Source organism: Salmo salar, chromosome ssa15 (genome assembly GCF_905237065.1).
Source record: "Salmo salar chromosome ssa15, Ssal_v3.1, whole genome shotgun sequence".
In the NCBI taxonomy this organism is placed as follows: Eukaryota; Metazoa; Chordata; class Actinopteri; order Salmoniformes; family Salmonidae; genus Salmo; species Salmo salar.
The window spans coordinates 38,114,268-38,133,219 of NC_059456.1; the positions used below are offsets into that span (position 1 = coordinate 38,114,268).

General features: G+C 45.0%; 1 protein-coding gene across 1 annotated transcript in view; it reads left to right on the forward strand.

Moving 5' to 3' along the window:
* LOC106571376 (mannosyl-oligosaccharide 1,2-alpha-mannosidase IA) overlaps positions 1-18,337 on the forward strand; it is a 172,356-nt gene extending 154,019 nt beyond the window's left edge. Inside the window, exons 8-12 of the mRNA XM_014144392.2 lie at positions 3,215-3,330; positions 5,165-5,384; positions 7,497-7,669; positions 10,471-10,586; positions 15,175-18,337. Of these exons, the coding sequence (XP_013999867.1) occupies positions 3,215-3,330; positions 5,165-5,384; positions 7,497-7,669; positions 10,471-10,586; positions 15,175-15,307 (758 nt within the window). The 3' untranslated portion in view covers positions 15,308-18,337. The remainder of the gene's footprint in view (positions 1-3,214; positions 3,331-5,164; positions 5,385-7,496; positions 7,670-10,470; positions 10,587-15,174) is intronic.
* Positions 18,338-18,952: the final 615 nt, after the last annotated feature.

The following is an 18,952-nucleotide window of genomic DNA, read 5'->3' on the forward strand; positions in this document are numbered from 1 at the left end:
CTTCTATTACCATCAGACTGTTGAACAGCTTCTATTACCATCAGACTGTTGAACAGCTTCTATTACCATCAGACTGTTGAACAGCTTCTATCACCAGACCGTCAGACTGTTGAACAGCTTCTATCACCAGACCGTCAGACTGTTGAACAGCTTCTATCACCAGACCGTCAGACTGTTGAACAGCTTCTATCACCAGACCGTCAGACTGTTGAACAGCTTCTATCACCAGACCGTCAGACTGTTGAACAGCTTCTATTACCATCAGACTGTTGAACAGCTTCTATTACCATCAGACTGTTGAACAGCTTCTATCACCATCAGACTGTTGAACAGCTTATATTACCATCAGACTGTTGAACAGCTTCTATTACCATCAGACTGTTGAACAGCTTCTATTACCATCAGACTGTTGAACAGCTTCTATTACCATCAGACTGTTGAACAGCTTCTATCACCAGACCGTCAGACTGTTGAACAGCTTCTATCACCAGACCGTCAGACTGTTGAACAGCTTCTATCACCAGACCGTCAGACTGTTGAACAGCTTCTATCACCAGACCGTCAGACTGTTGAACAGCTTCTATCACCAGACCGTCAGACTGTTGAACAGCTTCTATCACCAGACCGTCAGACTGTTGAACAGCTTCTATCACCAGACCGTCAGACTGTTGAACAGCTTCTATCACCAGACCGTCAGACTGTTGAACAGCTTCTATCACCAGACCGTCAGACTGTTGAACAGCTTCTATCACCAGACCGTCAGACTGTTGAACAGCTTCTATCACCAGACCGTCAGACTGTTGAACAGCTTCTATCACCAGACCGTCAGACTGTTGAACAGCTTCTATCACCAGACCGTCAGACTGTTGAACAGCTTCTATCACCAGACCGTCAGACTGTTGAACAGCTTCTATCACCGTCAGACTGTTGAACAGCTTCTATCACCAGACCATCAGACTGTTGAACAGCTTCTATTACCATCAGACTGTTAAACAGCTTCTATCACCATCAGACTGTTGAACAGCTTCTATCACCAGACCATCAGACTGTTGAACAGCTTCTATTACCATCAGACTGTTGAACAGCTTCTATTACCATCAGACTGTTGAACAGCTTCTATTACCATCAGACTGTTGAACAGCTTCTATTACCATCAGACTGTTGAACAGCTTCTATTACCATCAGACTGTTGAACAGCTTCTATTACCATCAGACTGTTGAACAGCTTCTATTACCATCAGACTGTTGAACAGCTTCTATTACCATCAGACTGTTGAACAGCTTCTGTTACCATCAGACTGTTGAACAGCTTCTGTTACCATCAGACTGTTGAACAGCTTCTGTTACCATCAGACTGTTGAACAGCTTCTATTACCATCAGACTGTTGAACAGCTTCTATTACCATCAGACTGTTGAACAGCTTCTATTACCATCAGACTGTTGAACAGCTTCTATTACCATCAGACTGTTGAACAGCTTCTATTACCATCAGACTGTTGAACAGCTTCTATTACCATCAGACTGTTGAACAGCTTCTATCACCAGACCGTCAGACTGTTGAACAGCTTCTATCACCAGACCGTCAGACTGTTGAACAGCTTCTATCACCAGACCATCAGACTGTTGAACAGCTTATATCACCATCAGACTGTTGAACAGCTTCTATCACCAGACCGTCAGACTGTTGAACAGCTTCTATCACCAGACCGTCAGACTGTTGAACAGCTTCTATCACCAGACCGTCAGACTGTTGAACAGCTTCTATCACCAGACCGTCAGACTGTTGAACAGCTTCTATCACCAGACCGTCAGACTGTTGAACAGCTTCTATTACCATCAGACTGTTGAACAGCTTCTATTACCATCAGACTGTTGAACAGCTTCTATTACCATCAGACTGTTGAACAGCCATCACTAGCCGTCTACCAGGTGATGCACACTTACTCACACACACACACACACACAAGCTATCACACACACCTCCACACACCTCATACTCATTATGTGATTACGTCCCCAAGTCACCTACACAGAGGTGTCAGTCAGCAGCCTGGAGAGGACCTGCCACCGCCATGTCTCTCCCAGCAACCTCACTCAGACACACAATCACCCTGTTATCCAGGTCCACAGCCTCTCCCGCTCATATTTTCTATGTTAGTGTGTTGTCAATCAGATAGAGCCATGATCAGATCCTTGACCTTGTGTTCCCTCTCTGATCTGTTAACCCTTATGGCATTGAGTCAGACAGGCCCAAAACGACCCCAGTCAGCCAGGAAGTACAGCCCCTATAAGGGCTAAGGCAACATTCTAAACCCCTACCTCTGGTGCTCTGTCCTGTCGCCTTTATTCCTGCTGGAGACTAATCTCCATCTCCCAAACAACTATGTGGCTGTTAATGACATATACATATGTATGAGGGGCATGACAATCAATATGACAAACATAGTGGCTTGGCTGGGGCTCTCTCCCAGACCCTGGAGACTCATTCCTCAGATAGTGAAGTGGTGAAGTGGACAGGAGAGTACAACCCCATCACCGGGCGCAGCACAGAGCACAGCCCTTCACCGCACTTAATGTCTCTGTGTGCACAGACCCTCGCTCTTTTTATCACGCTGTGGTATTGCTCGATATACACACACACACACACACACACACACACATTCTCTGTCATGTAAATGCACAGACTACATCAGTCACAGACAGATGTGCACACATTCACATTCTCCCTCTTTTACACACGCTCACAGGTGTACACAAACACACACAAACACAGTGACAGGGCCATGCCTGGGGGAGCTGATAAACTCATCAGAAGGACAATCTCTCCGCTGCATACATCTTCAATACATCAGCCATCAAAGGAGTCTAATCGCATTACTGTTGTAGCTTTGTTGGGTTTTGTTTGGAGAGGAGTCCCCATTCCCGTCCCTGTCCCCTCGACCTGGCCTATGCCAGGCACGTCCCTTTATCGCTGAGGCTGAGCAGGCATTTAGGGGTCACCTTCCTGTGTAATCAGCCTCGAGGGTGGTGAGATTATGGCCAGCATCATTGGGCCATACATCATCCTGAGGTGAAGCAGGCCACGGGAGGAAGAAGGAAGGAAGGAGGGAGGGAAGGAAGGAGGTGGGGGGGTGCGCTAACGGGATGAGAGTAGGTCTATTAGCCAGACCCCAGCGTGATCCTCTAATCTGTTGTGTTGTGTCTGTCCTGTAGATCATGTGTCAGTGGGCGGCCTGGGAGACAGCTTCTATGAGTACCTCCTCAAGGCCTGGCTGATGTCGGACAAGACAGACGAGGAGGGCAAGAAGCTCTACTACGAAGCTCTGCAGGTAAACCCCTCCAGAAACCTAGCCTACACTCTTCTTTCCTCTCCTCTCCTCCCCCCCCCTCCACTCCTCTCCCCCCCCTCCTCTCTACTCCCCCTCCGCTCCTCTCCTCTTGTCTTCTCTCCTCAGCTTTTCTCCTGTCTTACTGAGATTAATGGCTACACTACCAGCACTATCTGAAGCACTGACTATACCTTGTCAAGAGGCTCTTTCGACCTCGATTGAAAGCTTTTGTCTGTGTGTCAACAACAGTTACATTTCTTCCATTACTGTGAACAGTCGGAGTCAGAAATCAATAAAAGTATGGGTTGGAGTCTGAGTTTGAAGCATGCTACGCCAGGTAGGAATTGTCTATTTCTGAGTGTGGAGTACAAACTGCACTCCACAGGAGATAGTTAATGTAGGGTTGAAGGCTGTCAGTGGATGTGGGGGCAGCCAGACTCAGAGCTCTGTATGGTGAGATGGGCTCTGACTGCTGCTAGCCCAATTCTCTGTTTCATTAGAGCCAACTAGCCTGTCCTGTGGGAGATAAAGATGTTTCTCTCTGTGCAGAGGTCCACAAGGACCCAGACTACTCCAGGATATTACCCTCCCTCCTCAAGTCCCCTCCCAGACAGCCTCATTTCCCCACCACACCTGCCTATCCACCCGCCCGCCCGTCCGCCTGCCATCACCACAAGCAGGTCACCCACAGCGAGAGGGTCCCCATGGCCACGCCATGCCATCATCTATTTGGGTCAGGCAGACTGTGAGGCATGTTGAGAGGCAGGCGGTTAGGATCAGACTCTGCTCTCTTATTAATGGCTCCTTGGCATCCTCGCCTCAGTGCCGGCCCGGCCCGGCCTACATCTCTCTCTCTCTCTGTCTCGTTCTCCCCCCCCATTGAGAAGAGAAGCTGAACAAGATGCGCTGCTGTCTGCCTCTGTCTATCTGCTCCTATACTGGCCCAGTCCAGGTCTATTTGTCTGTCAGGCTTGCTGTTGCTAAACAGAATATAGGCTGCCTTTAAAGAGACCAAAGGAAATGAAATAGCCAGCTTAGGGGAATATTAATCAGCTGGTTTTCTGAGGCGGATCGCGGCGTATAAAGCCCAGCCGCCTATACACGGCCCATTTACATGATGTGTCACTGCAAAAGCACAAATCTGAATGATCTTTTGAAAATGTCATTACTTTCAGGAGAGTTGCCATATTTTGCTTTCTATGGTCTTCCCCCAGCAGGAGAAAAGCAAACCCAATGAATATGAAAAGAAATATGCCAAATGAAGGTATGATCAATGAGGCGTATCAGAGAATGCACCTGTAATAGTGTAGCGTTGAAGGCATGCCGTCGACTCGTCTTAGCTGAGGTTATTTCTTCCCTATGTTAAAAGCTAGGTTTATATCTCTCTCTACATCAATAATGGCCCATTATTTCTGTAATAACTGTGTTTTGTCTGTCAGTCATGGGATGGTACCGTATTGGACACCTGCTGTGTGGCTAGTGGGGGAGAGGGGCCACCCGTTGTTCTGAATGACACCTCCTGGTGTCATGTCTCGCTGTGGGTGGGACACGCCCGCCATTCGAGAATATCTCTGGGTAAAGTGGCCCTTGTGTCTATGTGTAAATGTCAGGGACAAATAGGAACTTTGAGTCCACGCCGCCACAGAAAATAGATAACAGCTCGGACCCCTAGTTTTCCTGCAACAGCAGCTTCATCAAGCTTAACAATGCTATTTGGGCAGTAGTTATTCATGTTCCTGAAGGGTCTACTCCATTTGCAGGGGAATGGTGCTTGTCTGGGACTGGGAGTGGATAGAGTGCTCATCTGTCTTCCGTTCTTGTCATTGTCCTCCAGGCCATTGAGACCAGTTTGATAAGAAAGTCCAGCGGCGGCCTGATGTACATCGCTGAGTGGAAGGGCGGGCTGCTGGAGCACAAGATGGGTCACCTAACGTGCTTCGCCGGGGGCATGATCGCCCTGGGGGCGGACGGAGCGCCCGAGGACAAGACGGGTCACCAGATGGAGCAGGCCTCAGAGATTGCCCGCACCTGCCACGAGTCCTACGCCCGCACCAGTGAGTCTGACTGACTGACCCCGTCGTCTGGGGAACATCAGTCTCCGTGTCTCCCTCTGCACAGCACTGGTAGGCAACGGGGGCCAAGTGTGTACAGGCTTTTGTTTGTATTCTGCTTGAACACACCTGATTCAACTAGTCCAGCTAATCTTCAGATTAGGCTGTGATTAGTTGAATCAGGTGAGTTAATGCTGGGCTGGAACAAAAGCCTGTACACACTGCAGCCCTTCAGAACCAGAGTTGCATACCCCTTCTCTGTAAAGTGTCTCTCTATTTTGTATACCTCCTTTAGATATTGTTTCAGTCATAGAAACCTAATACTGTAGCTCCGCTCTCTGCAAGATCATAGTACCTGGCATTACTCTCTAAAGGCCTTACCTTTTTTAGTCTAAAACTCTCTCCCTCCCAGGTGAGACCATATTAGTTCTGAAGCCTAGACAAAAGGAGGTGTGGGAGTCAACAACAGCACACTCGCTGTCTCTCTCTCTCTCTCTCTCTCTCTCTCTCTCACTCTCACTCTCTCACACACACACACATAAACACACCACACACTCCTCTTCAGGAGCCGTTGAGCCAGGAATAGGGCCAGCCAGGTTAGTCTGAGTCAGAGGGTCTCTCCTCTCTCACTTCCTCTGGTCCAGATTGACCATCAGGAAATCTATTAGGGCTGGGAATTCCCAGGGACCTCACAATACAATATTATCATGATACTTACGTACCAATACTATATGTATTGTGATTCGATACTATATGTATTGTGATTCGATACTGTGTTTTTATTGTGATTCGATGTTCCAAACATATTGCTCACCATGTGTTTGGTGCAGAAGGACGAGAGAGCTATGAGAAAACGAATTTTGATCAGTGCTGAAAATGAATTGGCTCCTTATTTCAAAAGAAGATGGAGAACAAGCTATGAAGGGAAAATACTGGGGGTTTTGGTGCAGGTACAGCCAAACTAGTGCAAAAATAATTAAATTTACATTTACGTCATTTAGCAGACGCTCTTGTCCACAGCGACCTACAAATTGGTGCATTCACCTTATGATATCCAGTGGAACAACCACTGGGGGGGGGGTTAGAAGGATTACTTTATCCTATCCCAGGTATTCCTTGAAGAGGTGGGGTTTCAGGTGTCTCTGGAAGGTGGTGATTGACTCCGCTGTCCTGGCGTCGTGAGGGAGCTTGTTCCACCATTGGGGTGCCAGAGCAGCGAACAGTTTTGACTGGGCTGAGCGGGAACTGTGCTTCCGCAGAGGTAGGGGGGCCAGCAGGCCGGAGGTGGATGAACGCAGTGCCCTTGTTTGGGTGTAGGGACTGATCAGAGCCTGAAGGTACGGAGGTGCCGTTCCCCTCACAGCTCCGTAGGCAAGCACCATGGTTTTGTAGCAGATGCGAGCTTCAACTGGAAGCCAGTGGAGAGTGCGGAGGAGCGGGGTGACGTGAGAGAACTTGGGAAGGTTGAACACCAGACGGGCTGCGGCGTTCTGGATGAGTTGTAGGGGTTTAATGGCACAGGCAGGGAGCCCAGCCAACAGCGAGTTGCAGTAATCCAGACGGGAGATGACAAGTGCCTGGATTAATATTGCAATATTGTCAAAACGATACGCTATATCGTAAAAAATGATATGCCGATATGTAACTATCAATTTTCTTCCTTCATCACTACAAACTATCTATCCATCTACCTATCTATCAATTTACTATCAACAGAACTGGCTGAGGACATCACTAGATTACATTCAAATACGGTTCTATGAAGCAGCGTAATCCCCTGGCCATGCCTAACTCCACAGCACCAATGTGCTCCCATTCAACCTCCAACCTCTCCCCCTACCCCTGCTGAGTCACTGCCTGCTGTGTGCAATAGGTGCTAGTTCTCATCAAACAGGGATTACAGGAAATAACAATAGGCCTAAACCCTGTTAATTCCCACATAATCACGCGGCAAACTTCCTTTACCTTTTGAACTTTGCTTTACTCATAATCTGGTCCATCCAGGAACTGAAGTTTATTTTTTTGGGTTCTCTTGACATTCTGTGTCCTTTACTTTGCCCTAGAGCTGGGTTTTTCATTGATATGTTGTCTTCTTCCTTTGTTCCCCTGTCATAGCCCTGAAACTGGGCCCAGAGGCGTTCAGGTTTGACGGAGGTGTGGAGGCCATCGCCACGCGGCAGAACGAGAAGTACTTCATCCTGAGACCAGAGGTCATCGAGACCTACATGTACATGTGGAGGTTAACCCACGACCCTAAGTACAGGGAATGGGGCTGGGAGGCTGTGCAGGTGAGAACTACAGTAGGGTTGGGCAGTATCCAGATTTTCATATCGTCATACCGTCCTTCTCTCACCCCGGGATTTACTGTATTACCGGCTTAGTACCCAAGTGGGCGCCAAAAAAAGCCCTTTGGCCGTCTATTACCAAAATGCTAACAAAATTAGCACAGGTAATAGTGAATTTGCATGGCGGCTTCTAGCTAAATATGCAAACAAAAATAAACGAATTGCAAAGATAGTCAATCCAGATCATAAAGTTATACACTACCGTTCAAAAGTTTGGGGTCACTTAGAAATGTCCTTGTTTTTGAAAGAAAAGCACATTTTTTTGTCCATTAAAATAACATCAAATTGATCAGAAATACAGTGTAGACATTGTTAATGTTGTAAATGACTATTGTAGCTGGAAACGGCAGCTTTTTTTTATGGAATATTGACATAGGCGTACAGAGGCCCGTTATCAGCAACCGTCACTCCTGTGTTCCAATGGCACGTTGTGTTAGCTAATCCAAGTTTATCATTTTAAAAGGCTAATTGATCATTAGAAAACCCTTTTGCAATTATGTTAGCACAGCTGAAAACGGTTGTGCTGATTAAAGAATCAATAAAACTGGCCTTCTTTAGACTAGTTGAGTATCTAGAGCATCAGCATTTGTGGGTTCGATTACAGGCTCAAAATGGCCAGAAACAAAGGACTTTCTTCTGAAACTCGTCAGTCTATTGCTTTTCTGAGAAATGAAGACTATTCCATGCGAGAAATTGCCAAGGAACTGAAGATCTTGTACAACGCGGTGTACTACTCCCTTCACAGAACAGCACAAACTGGCTCTAACCAGAATAGAAAGAGGAGTGGGAGGCCCCGGTGCACAACTGAGCAAGAGGACAAGTACATTAGAGTGTCTAGTTTGAGAAACAGACGCCTCACAAGTCCTCAACTGGCAGCTTCATTAAATAGTTCCCGCAAAACACCAGTCTCAACGTCAACAGTGAAGAGGCGACTCCGAGATGCTGGCCTTCTATGCAGAATTGCAAAGATAAAGCCATATCTCAGACTGGCCAATAAAAAGAAAAGATTAAGATGGGCAAAATAACAGACACTGGACAAAGGAACTCATCCAAAAGGCTTTGACTTCTCAAACAGGTCAGAAAGCTAAGACAATATGATGCCCCATCATCTTATTTATTGAGCCACTTACTTAGATACCAAGTGAAACTAGGCTTTGTGTTAACACATAATTCTGCGTTTTTTTCACACAGGAAAAAAATATAAAACATATAAGAAATATTTTGCTGCGTTTTGTAAACACAGATCTCAAAGGCTTCTTATTGTAACTTCTGCTCGGTTTCAAAGGCTTCTTATTGTAAACTTCTGCTCGGTTTCAAAGGCTTCTTATTGTAACTTCTGCTCGGTTTCAAAGGCTTCTTATTGTTAACTTCTGCTCGGTTTCAAAGGCTTCTTATTGTAAACTTCTGCTCGGTTTCAAAGGCTTCTTATTGTAAACTTCTGCTCGGTTTCAAAGGCTTCTTATTGTAACTTCTGCTCGGTTTCAAAGGCTTCTTATTGTAACTTCTGCTCGGTTTCAAAGGCTTCTTATTGTAAACTTCTGCTCGGTTTCAAAGGCTTCTTATTGTAAACTTCTGCTCGGTTTCAAAGGCTTCTTATTGTAACTTCTGCTCATTTTCTTGTGTGGCTGCCAGCCAAATAGTGTTGCGCTTCTATTGTCATCTGATGAAAATGAAGTTATTTTATGTCGAATGTGTTGCTCTAATGTATTTTCTGTGAAGGAAAACTGCAGTTGCACGTCCTTGATCACTCTATTGAAGCAAAAAACACTGTGGACTTTCAATTTAAAACAATGCACAGCTGGACCTGCTCCTGCTTTCTCCTGTTGTGCTATTTACAAACAAACACGTGACTGACTCAACTGGTCTGGGGAACTAAGTAATAACGCGATCTGCTTTATCTCCTAACGCACGAGTTGACTGCAGTTATTTCAAATGTATTGAAAATTTCCCGGTATTAAAAAATCATCCCGTGGCTATTTACAAATACCCCGATATACGGTATACCACCCAAGCCTAAACTACAGTATCCATCATAACTATCCCACCACAGTCCTTTCTGTCATGTTTGTGCCACTCTGTCCCTTCTTAACCTCCACTGACAAGAGACTTCCCCTGAAATCACAGTGAAAAGGCCTCTGCATTCCAATAGACCCCTGTGCACTGTGATCTGTAGACCCATTCAGGTCTATGCATGGCTAGTTCTGAGTGCAGGAGTCTCCAAAACCTCTGAGACTCTTCCTTTCTCTCTCTCTCGCTCTCTCTTTTGCTCTCCCTCTCTCTCTGTCGCTGTCCCCCGTCTGCTGTATCATTGCCATGCTACAACAGTACAGAACAGTGGCAATGCTGATTGCCCAGATCCCAGCGCTGTGTAATTGTATCCACTAATGACATGAGATTACCTATGATGGGCCTTGTGTTAGCCATAAATCAGCCTGCCTCTCTACCTGCCTGCAGATATTGTACCTCCACCTTGTTCAGCCAGACTGGGTGTGTGAACGCTGCAGCCCCAGCCCCTTCCTCATCAGCCCTGTTTTCTCCCTGAGTCATTGTGCCTAAGGCAGCCTCCTCTTCCCCCCCCCACCCACAGGCAGAGCAGCAACACTGAATTGAAATGTGCCTACTCAGCAACTAGCTAGCACCGTGCATACATCTCCAGCACACTGACATAAGAACAGAGTCAGCTCAACACTTCTCCCTCCGCTCTCACGTTCTTGTCTACTGCCTGTTCTCTGTGTGTCTCTCAGGCTCTGGAGAAGCACTGTCGCGTGGAGGGGGGCTACAGTGGAGTGCGGGACGTCTACGCCTCCAGCCCCAACCATGATGACGTTCAGCAGAGCTTCTACCTGGCCGAGACACTCAAGTAAGACCCTCTACTCACACACTGTCATTCTGCATAGAGGCATCTGGATACCGAGCATTACAACTTTCACCTTACCTTTACATTTTAGTCATTTAGCAGATTCTCTCATCCAGAGTGACTTACAGTTAGTGCATTCATCTTAAGATGGCTGGGTGGAACAACCACATATCACAGCGGTACCGGAGTGCCAAGTCTAGGTCCAAAAGGTTTCTTAACAGCTTCTATCCCCAAGCCATAAGACTCCTGAACAGCTAATCAAATGACTACCCAGACTATTTGTAGCGTCTCCCCGCCAACCCCCATTTTTTAGCTGCTACTCTCTGTTTATTATCTATGCATAGTCACTACCTCTACCTGCATGTACAAATTACCTCAATTACCTCGACTAACTTGTGCCCCTGCACATTGACTCTGTACCGGTACCCCCTGTATATAGCCTCACTACTGTTATTTTACTGCAGCTCTTTAATTATTTGTTATTTTTCTATTTTCTTTTTTCTTTCTTTTCTACTTCAGTTTATTTTAGGAAATACTTTCATGACTTATTTTTCTAAAACTGCATTGTTGGTTAAGGGCTTGTAAGTAAGCATTTCACTGTAAGGTTTACACCTGTTGTATTTGGCACGTGTGACAAATAAACTTTGATTTGATTTGAAGTAAGTACAGTTTTCCTCAATAAAGTAGCTATCAGCGTAGTCCGAGTTAGTAAGAGGGGGAAAAAAGTCAAGTGCGATTGTTAGTCCATTAGATAAAAATAGAAATGAGATAAAAATACATCAGGTTTGTTGGCATGATTTTGTTGTCCTACATCCTCCCCCAGATCCTACCCTAGAATAACTACACTATTGGATTTTCTTAAATATAATGGGACAGGTGGGGTCATGAATATTCCTCCCCATCATGCCAGCTAGACAGTTATCTTCATCTTATTGTGTGTGGATGAGTTCGACACCCACACCGTTTCATGACATCTAAGATCTGCTCTAGAATTTCATCACACCCTGAAAAACAGACGTCTCTTTATGTTGTATTCCTGACATTCAGTTTGTTTGAACACTTCAAAACAGATCAGAAGTAGAATAATGTATTTTCCCCCACTGAGTACTCCACCTCTGTCTGTGCTGTGCCTGCGGGCCTCTGAGGAGAAACTACTGACGTCCTGGGTGTATTGTATTGTCACGGCTGGCTCAGACAGACCCACAGACAGACAGGCAGGCAGTGTGCTGTGGACTACAGGGACCTCAGCAGTCTTCTCAGAGATAGCAGCAGTCACACACAGAGATAGATAAGAAGAGGAGGAGGCGGCAGGCAGACAGAGCGTTTTTACTGAGCCCTTTATACCCCCCCCCTCTCTCTCAATTCAATACCCCTCTGTCTCTCTGAAACACTGTCTCCTCTCCACTTTCACCATTGATAAGAGCACAATGCCTGAGGAGTAGATGGACTATATAATAGTGTATCGATGGCTCTCTGTCTTTTTTACAGTCTAATCCTGGTCTGAGAGAGCATCAACCCCCCTCTATGGTTTCTGTTAAGTGTCATTGGTGTTGTTTTGTTTTTAATGAGGATCAGTGTTGTTTTGTTTCTATTGCGGGTCAGTGGTGTTGTTTTGTTTCTATTGATGATCAGTGGTGTTTTGTTTCTATTGATGATCAGTGGTGTTTTGTTTTTATTGAGGGTCAGTGGCGTTGTTTTGTTTCTATTGCGGGTCAGTGGTGTTGTTTTGTTTCTATTGAGGGTCAGTGGTGTTGTTTTGTTTCTATTGAGGGTCAGTGGTGTTTTGTTTTTATTGAGGGTCAGTGGCGTTGTTTTGTTTCTATTGCGGGTCAGTGGTGTTGTTTTGTTTCTATTGAGGGTCAGTGGCGTTGTTTTGTTTCTATTGAGGGTCAGTGGTGTTTTGTTTCTATTGAGGGTCAGTGGTGTTGTTTTGTTTCTATTGAGGGTCAGTGGTGTTGTTTTGTTTCTATTGAGGGTCAGTGGTGTTGTTTTGTTTCTATTGAGGGTCAGTGGTGTTGTTTTGTTTCTATTGCGGGTCAGTGGTGTTGTTTTGTTTCTATTGAGGGTCAGTGGTGTTGTTTTGTTTCTATTGAGGGTCAGTGTTGTTTTGTTTTTATTGAGGGTCAGTGGCGTTGTTTTGTTTCTATTGCGGGTCAGTGGTGTTTTGTTTCTATTGAGGGTCAGTGGTGTTGTTTTGTTTCTATTGAGGGTCAGTGGTGTTGTTTTGTTTCTATTGAGGGTCAGTGGTGTTGTTTTGTTTCTATTGAGGGTCAGTGGTGTTGTTTGGTTTCTATTGAGGGTCAGTGGTGTTGTTTTGCTCCCCTCTTGTTGGAGCCTTGTCACAGCACTCTGGTGTGACCTTATAGAGAGGTCATGGGCTCTGTGTCCCTGCTCTTCTTTGTGTCCCCGCTCTGCTCTGCTCTGTGTCCCTCCCCTGCTTGGCTCTGCTCTGCCCCGGGGCTAGGTACAGTAGCCACAGCCACGTCACCATGACTCAGTGAGATAACAACAAGCTGCATGCAGGAGAGAGGGAGAGAAAGAAAGGGAAAGAGAGGTAGGAAGATGAAGAGAGAGAGGGAAAGGGGGGACCCGGGGAGAGAGGAAAAGAAGATGGGTTCAAGGTTGGGCTAGAGTAAGGATAAGAGGCTGAGGGAGGGAGGGAGACTTGCTTGACAGAAAAGTTAAATGTTTTCACCCTCCTGTGCATTTAATAACTGTGCAGCACTTTAATGTTGGTGTTTATTTTTCTTTTGTGGTCAAACCCCTGGGCTAATCTGCCTCTCTGACTGATGCTGCTATGAAACGCTGTGTGAGTCCCACCGCTTAATAGAGCCGTTCAAACGTCTGTAGTATTTAATGGTGGTGGAAAGTGATGCAATTTGGCGAATAGGGTCTCCAGATCCCAGGCCTCTCCAAATGCCTCGTTTACTGATGCTTGCAAAATCCATCTATTAGGCACTGGCTCTCCCTCACTCCCTACTTTCTTCCACTCCCTTTTTTCTGCCTCTTTCCCTCTCTCTTCCTGTCTCCCCTCTCCTTTCTCCTCTCTCTCCTCCCTCTCTCCATTTATTTCTGCCTCATAGCCAGGGTCCTCCTCCTTCCTCTCTTAGAGTGAGGTCACATTAGCAATGATGACTCTGAAAACAGTGTATATCTGGCTGTTTGCTTTGCTGTCTCCTCCCGTTCCTTCCCAGGGAGGTGGACTGTGCTGTGGGCTTGTTGTTGCCGTGGTCTACTGCATTAACAAGTTCCCCCAGATCAAAAGCTAAGCACTTGTCAACATGAAGGGGCCCAAAAGCCCTCCCAATGTTCCCTTTGTTCCCAGTATTAGGACACGGGAAACTGTTAAAGAGGGATGCTATGCTATGACTTAATGAGTTATTTTTGTTTTACTCATCATTCCTAGTGTAGTGCAATGGGGCTTTGAGTTTTGAGTAATCACTTGAGTTCTGAGAACACTGGGGGCTCACTGACTGTGATGGACTCAATGTTCCTCCCCCTAGCTGTTTCTTGATCTGGTAGGTCTGGGTTGGTTTAACTGTTGAGAGGAGTGCCTGGACTCTCTCTCCCACCCACGGCTTTTAATCATCCCTCTCTGTAACATCTGGAGCCACCGCCTCTCCTTTCTCCCCCCCCCTCCCTTTCTCTCTCACTCTCTCATTCTCCATCTTTATTTATTTTTATTTAACCTTTATTTAAGTAGGCAAGTCAGTTAAGAACAAATTCTTATTTACAATGACGGCCTACCAGAAGGCAAAAGGCCTCCTGCCGGGACAGGGGCTGGGATTTAAAAAAGATATATAGGACAAAACACACATCACTACATAAAGAGAGACCTAAAACAACAACATAGCATGGTATCAACACCACATGGCAGCAGCACAAAACATGGTACAAACATCATTGCGCACAGACAACAGCACAAAGGCAAGAAGGTAGAGACAACAATACATCACGCGAAGCAGCCACAACTGTCATGAGTGTCCATGATGGAGTCTCTGAATCTCTCTCTCTGAACATGGAGTGGTGTCCACAAGGTCACCATGGGGACTCGGGGTGGGCATGGCGTAATCCGGTTCCAACGAGTGTCACCTCTGTACCTGATTAAGGACGTGTAGGGTTAAGGTCCACCTCCACTCGTCCCCCAACCGCTGGTTCTGGAATCAACTTTTGATTTGCGACCGGTTCACTCGCAAACAACTTAATGCCGAGCGCGATAGCTTTTGGCATGCGGTGACCAAGCTGCTGTTTTCTTCCAAAGGAAACAGAAATTGTTTAGTCTTTTGTCATTTTTATTTATTCATTGATTTACATTGTTGGCTTGGCAGGGAAATATTGGCATGGGAGAGCTCCTGAGCTTGATGTTCCCTGAGTTGCTTTTGGGACGTGTCTTAGTGAGACCACCCACCACCGTCTCTGACACTCAGACATCTGGTAGATGTTGTCCAGGATTGCATCAGTCAGAACTCAACTAGGAGTTGAGGTTGTTGGTTTAAATAAGTGGTCGGTCTGAGGTCCTCATGTTTTGTTGATCACATATGAGTGTTTGAGCTAAGTTGAGTCTCTCTCTCTCTCTCTCTCTCTCTCTCAGATACCTGTACCTGCTCTTCTCTGATGATGACCATCTTCCCTTGGAGCACTGGGTGTTCAACACCGAGGCCCACCCCCTCCCTGTCATTAAGAAGGAGATGACAGACACAGACAAGCCCAGCCAGCTGGAGTAGAGTGGTCCTCCTGGATCACCCCCTGACCTGACCCCTCCAGCCACCAAACTCCTCTACCCCCTTCCTTTCTGAGCAGTGGGCGGAGCTGTCTCTTACTCCTCCCCCACCATGGGTGGAGCTCACCCAGGCAGGCCACTTCCCTGGCAGACTGGACTCTCCTGTTTTGGAGTCCCTGACCAGATCAGATGGAACCGGACCGGCTGCCTGCCTCTCCAGAGCCAGACTGCCCCCTACTGGGGACTGGGAGGAACCACCTCATCCAAGAGTTCTCCTCTTGTCATCTTGTAAAGATAGTCTGCATGCTCCCCCTCCCACCCCCCTCCCAGTGCTGTAAATCTACCCTCCTCTGTGAGGAGAACAGGACTCTGCGCTGTAAGATTTGCCCTCACTCCAAAAAAAAGCCATACTGATTTGAAGACAGCTTTGTCATTTATTTTCTTTCGTTCTTTCCACCATTTGGGGTATGTGTTTGTGGGTGTGACTGAAAATAGATCAATGTCAATCAACATATCACATTTGTGTCGTTCTTATCGTAAGTATGATTTTAGTCACACTTAAACAATGGACCATTTAGGTGGATTTCTGTTAAGGACCCAGAGCTTTGTTCTCACCTGCTTGATAGTCATATCTTAACTAGTGCCTTTCAGTCTAATATGGTCTATCAAATAAGCAGTTCAGACAAATGGCAAGGTTTTTAATTCAAACCGGTAGGTAGGTACCACGTTGTTCAGATGGCATGGCATACACTGACATCTAGTGTTGAACACCAGTAATACACCAGTCCAGTCAGATGAGTGTAGCAGGTCCACATAGAGTATTAAAGGAGATGAAGTACCTCGATGGGAAAAGACCTGCACTGAGAACAACCTCTGTTTAAAGAAGTAGAAATGTTCACCTGTTCCCTTCCTCCTGAAATATGGAATGTGTGGACAGTAGAGTTTATTCCTTCTACCAACATGTCATCAATTCATTCAGCCCAGTCTGTTTGTCAGAGCTTTGTTTCCCACCCCCCATCATCATGTTCCTTTGTTTTTTAATTGACAAAGTTGACATGTGCTTTTGTTTGTTTGTTTGTTTGTTTGTTTGTTTGTTCCTTTATTACAGATGGTAGAGACGTTCATCCATGTGATGTAAAATAGTTGCTTTGCTGTTAATTTATTCCATAGTACATAGGAAGGAAGGTTTGGGATCAGGCACCTAGGTGGCACTGTGGAGAGAATTGTTGTTGTTTAGGTGGATTATTTGGGAGATGGGAGGGAGACAGTGTGGGGGAGACAAGTGCAGAATCAGACCAAGAATTTGGGAGTCAATCATATGTAATGAATGCATCGTATGAATGTACCACCAAATGTGAACTGAAGATTATTTGACCTTTTGTTGTTCTCAATTTGTTTGTTGAGATTTCTTTTTTTTTTTTTCCTTTCTTCTGGACAACACAAAATGCTGAAACAATGTGTTGTGGTACCCAGAGCTATCTATTTAAAGAGGTGGGACATTGAGATTCCTGCATTATGAGGCATTTACATGACACCTCAACATTCTATAGCATCCATGTTAGTTCCCCATTAACGCACATAGGGAATATTTAAATAATGATATGTAACGGAATGTCTAGAATAAGAAATATTCCAAATTCGTACAGTTTGCCCAACTCTCTAAAATATATGGCTCTGGTGGTACCGATCAGAGGAAGCTGTTAGTCAGTTCAGAAGAAGAGGAAGTACAAAGAGGAGTTGTTTAGTTGTGTTGAAATGCAATGAGAAGATGCAAGGAAGGTTGTATGTCCACTACACTGGATGGCATACACTCACATATGAACATGCATAAATACATGCTGAATACTGTATAAAGACGAGAGGATAAATACATCGAAGCGGTCACATACTGTACATGCATATCGTATTCAGAAGTACACACTACACACTCACACGCTCCAACACACTTATGAACATGGAAGTTTATGGACACTCAGAAATGGATGTTCAGGTGACCACAGGACCCATCAAACCGCTCTGTTGTCTCATCATAAAGGCAAAGTTAAAGGGGAGCGGATTTGTATGACACTAGGTCTCCTGTTCTTCTGTAGTGTACATCTTTCACAGTCAGGAGGCACTGATGTCCACTTACAATACATCTTATTGGGAAATAAACGGGGTAGGATCAAGAGGTCTTGAAGAAGGGCCTTCGTCATGGTTGAAGTTATTTTCTTACATTAGAGGATAGACCAGACAAGAGGTTTGAGAAGCTGATATCAGCCCACTACTGGAGCCAAACTCTGCTTTCTATAGCATTCTTTAAGACATAATAATAATACCTGTTTACCTTACTGGAGGAAGCAATGTTAATGAGGGAAACTGTGATATCCATGTAGGCTGACATCCCTACCACCTAGTTCAGTTCGGTAGCCATTCCGTCTCCAAGGAAGAGCGTCACTATACACTGTGATACACTGTAGATATGAAATGGCTGCATTCACCATCTCTGCACTGTCTGAGAGCCTAAGTGTTTCTCCTGACTGTTGCAGCATTAGGGAGCAGCAGAGATTACTCGTAGTGATACTGAGAAACTTCAAGTCGCTGTAAAATGCTAACACATGACATATGAACCATTTCCTTTCATCTTTGTTTCAGATATGTATACTAGAAGACGTGCTGTTCATTTCAAATTGACTTTGTGGTTGAATATTGTGTTGATCTCTCACATTACAATGCCTTTTATTTGTGAATCTCTTGTTAATGGTTTTGTGAAACAACCTCAAAAAATGTAAACGGTACGGTAATGCTGATAATCATTCCATTGCACATAGTTTATTTTGGTTTATATGCAAGTTTAATTTTGTGAGGAATTGTTCTGTTCTGTTTTTTTGTGTGTTTGGTTTGTTATTAAAATGTAAATATTCCATTCTGGCAAATATGCCATTCTACATTTATATAAATCTTATGAGCTTAAATGATATTAATGAGCAGCAAAATGTTTCATAAACTATATTTGTTACACTTCTATTGTGGATAAAACAATCTTTAATATCAAGCATTTTTGGTGTTTTCATTCTGAAATGACCTCTTGACATCAATTATATTAGTGCTCCATGACCAGGTCAAATGCGTCTGACGATCAATATGTGATTACCAGAGGCTGTTCAGGACTGTCTCACTCTCACACACTCAGAATTCCTTGAAAACCTTAGATTTGACTGCCTCCCTGGCTTCATTTTCTATCTGTCATTTTGTAATGATTGGGATCCAAACCACTTCCAAGTGAAACTGTGTGTATAGCTATTATCCACTAGGTGGCAGAAGAGTATCAAAACCCTTTCAGTGTTCGCTATTGTTGACACAAAAAAACAATCTGCTTGGATAGTTCCATCTGTGCCACTGACTTAGTCTGGCTTTAATTCCAGTTTGTCTACAAATTAATAATTGATATGTTGGATTCACGTCTCTGTCTCAATCAAACATCTAAGTTAAAGAATAGGACTAAATCAAATTTTAAATGCCCTTGAAATGACGTTTGATTAGATTTTTGGTTGAGATGGAGATGTGAATACATATAAATTATTCATTTGAAATCAATCAGAGCTTGAAACCCTAGAACTAGGTATTGTCTATTTTAGTTGAATTAAAACAATAGCTGTTGATGACTTTG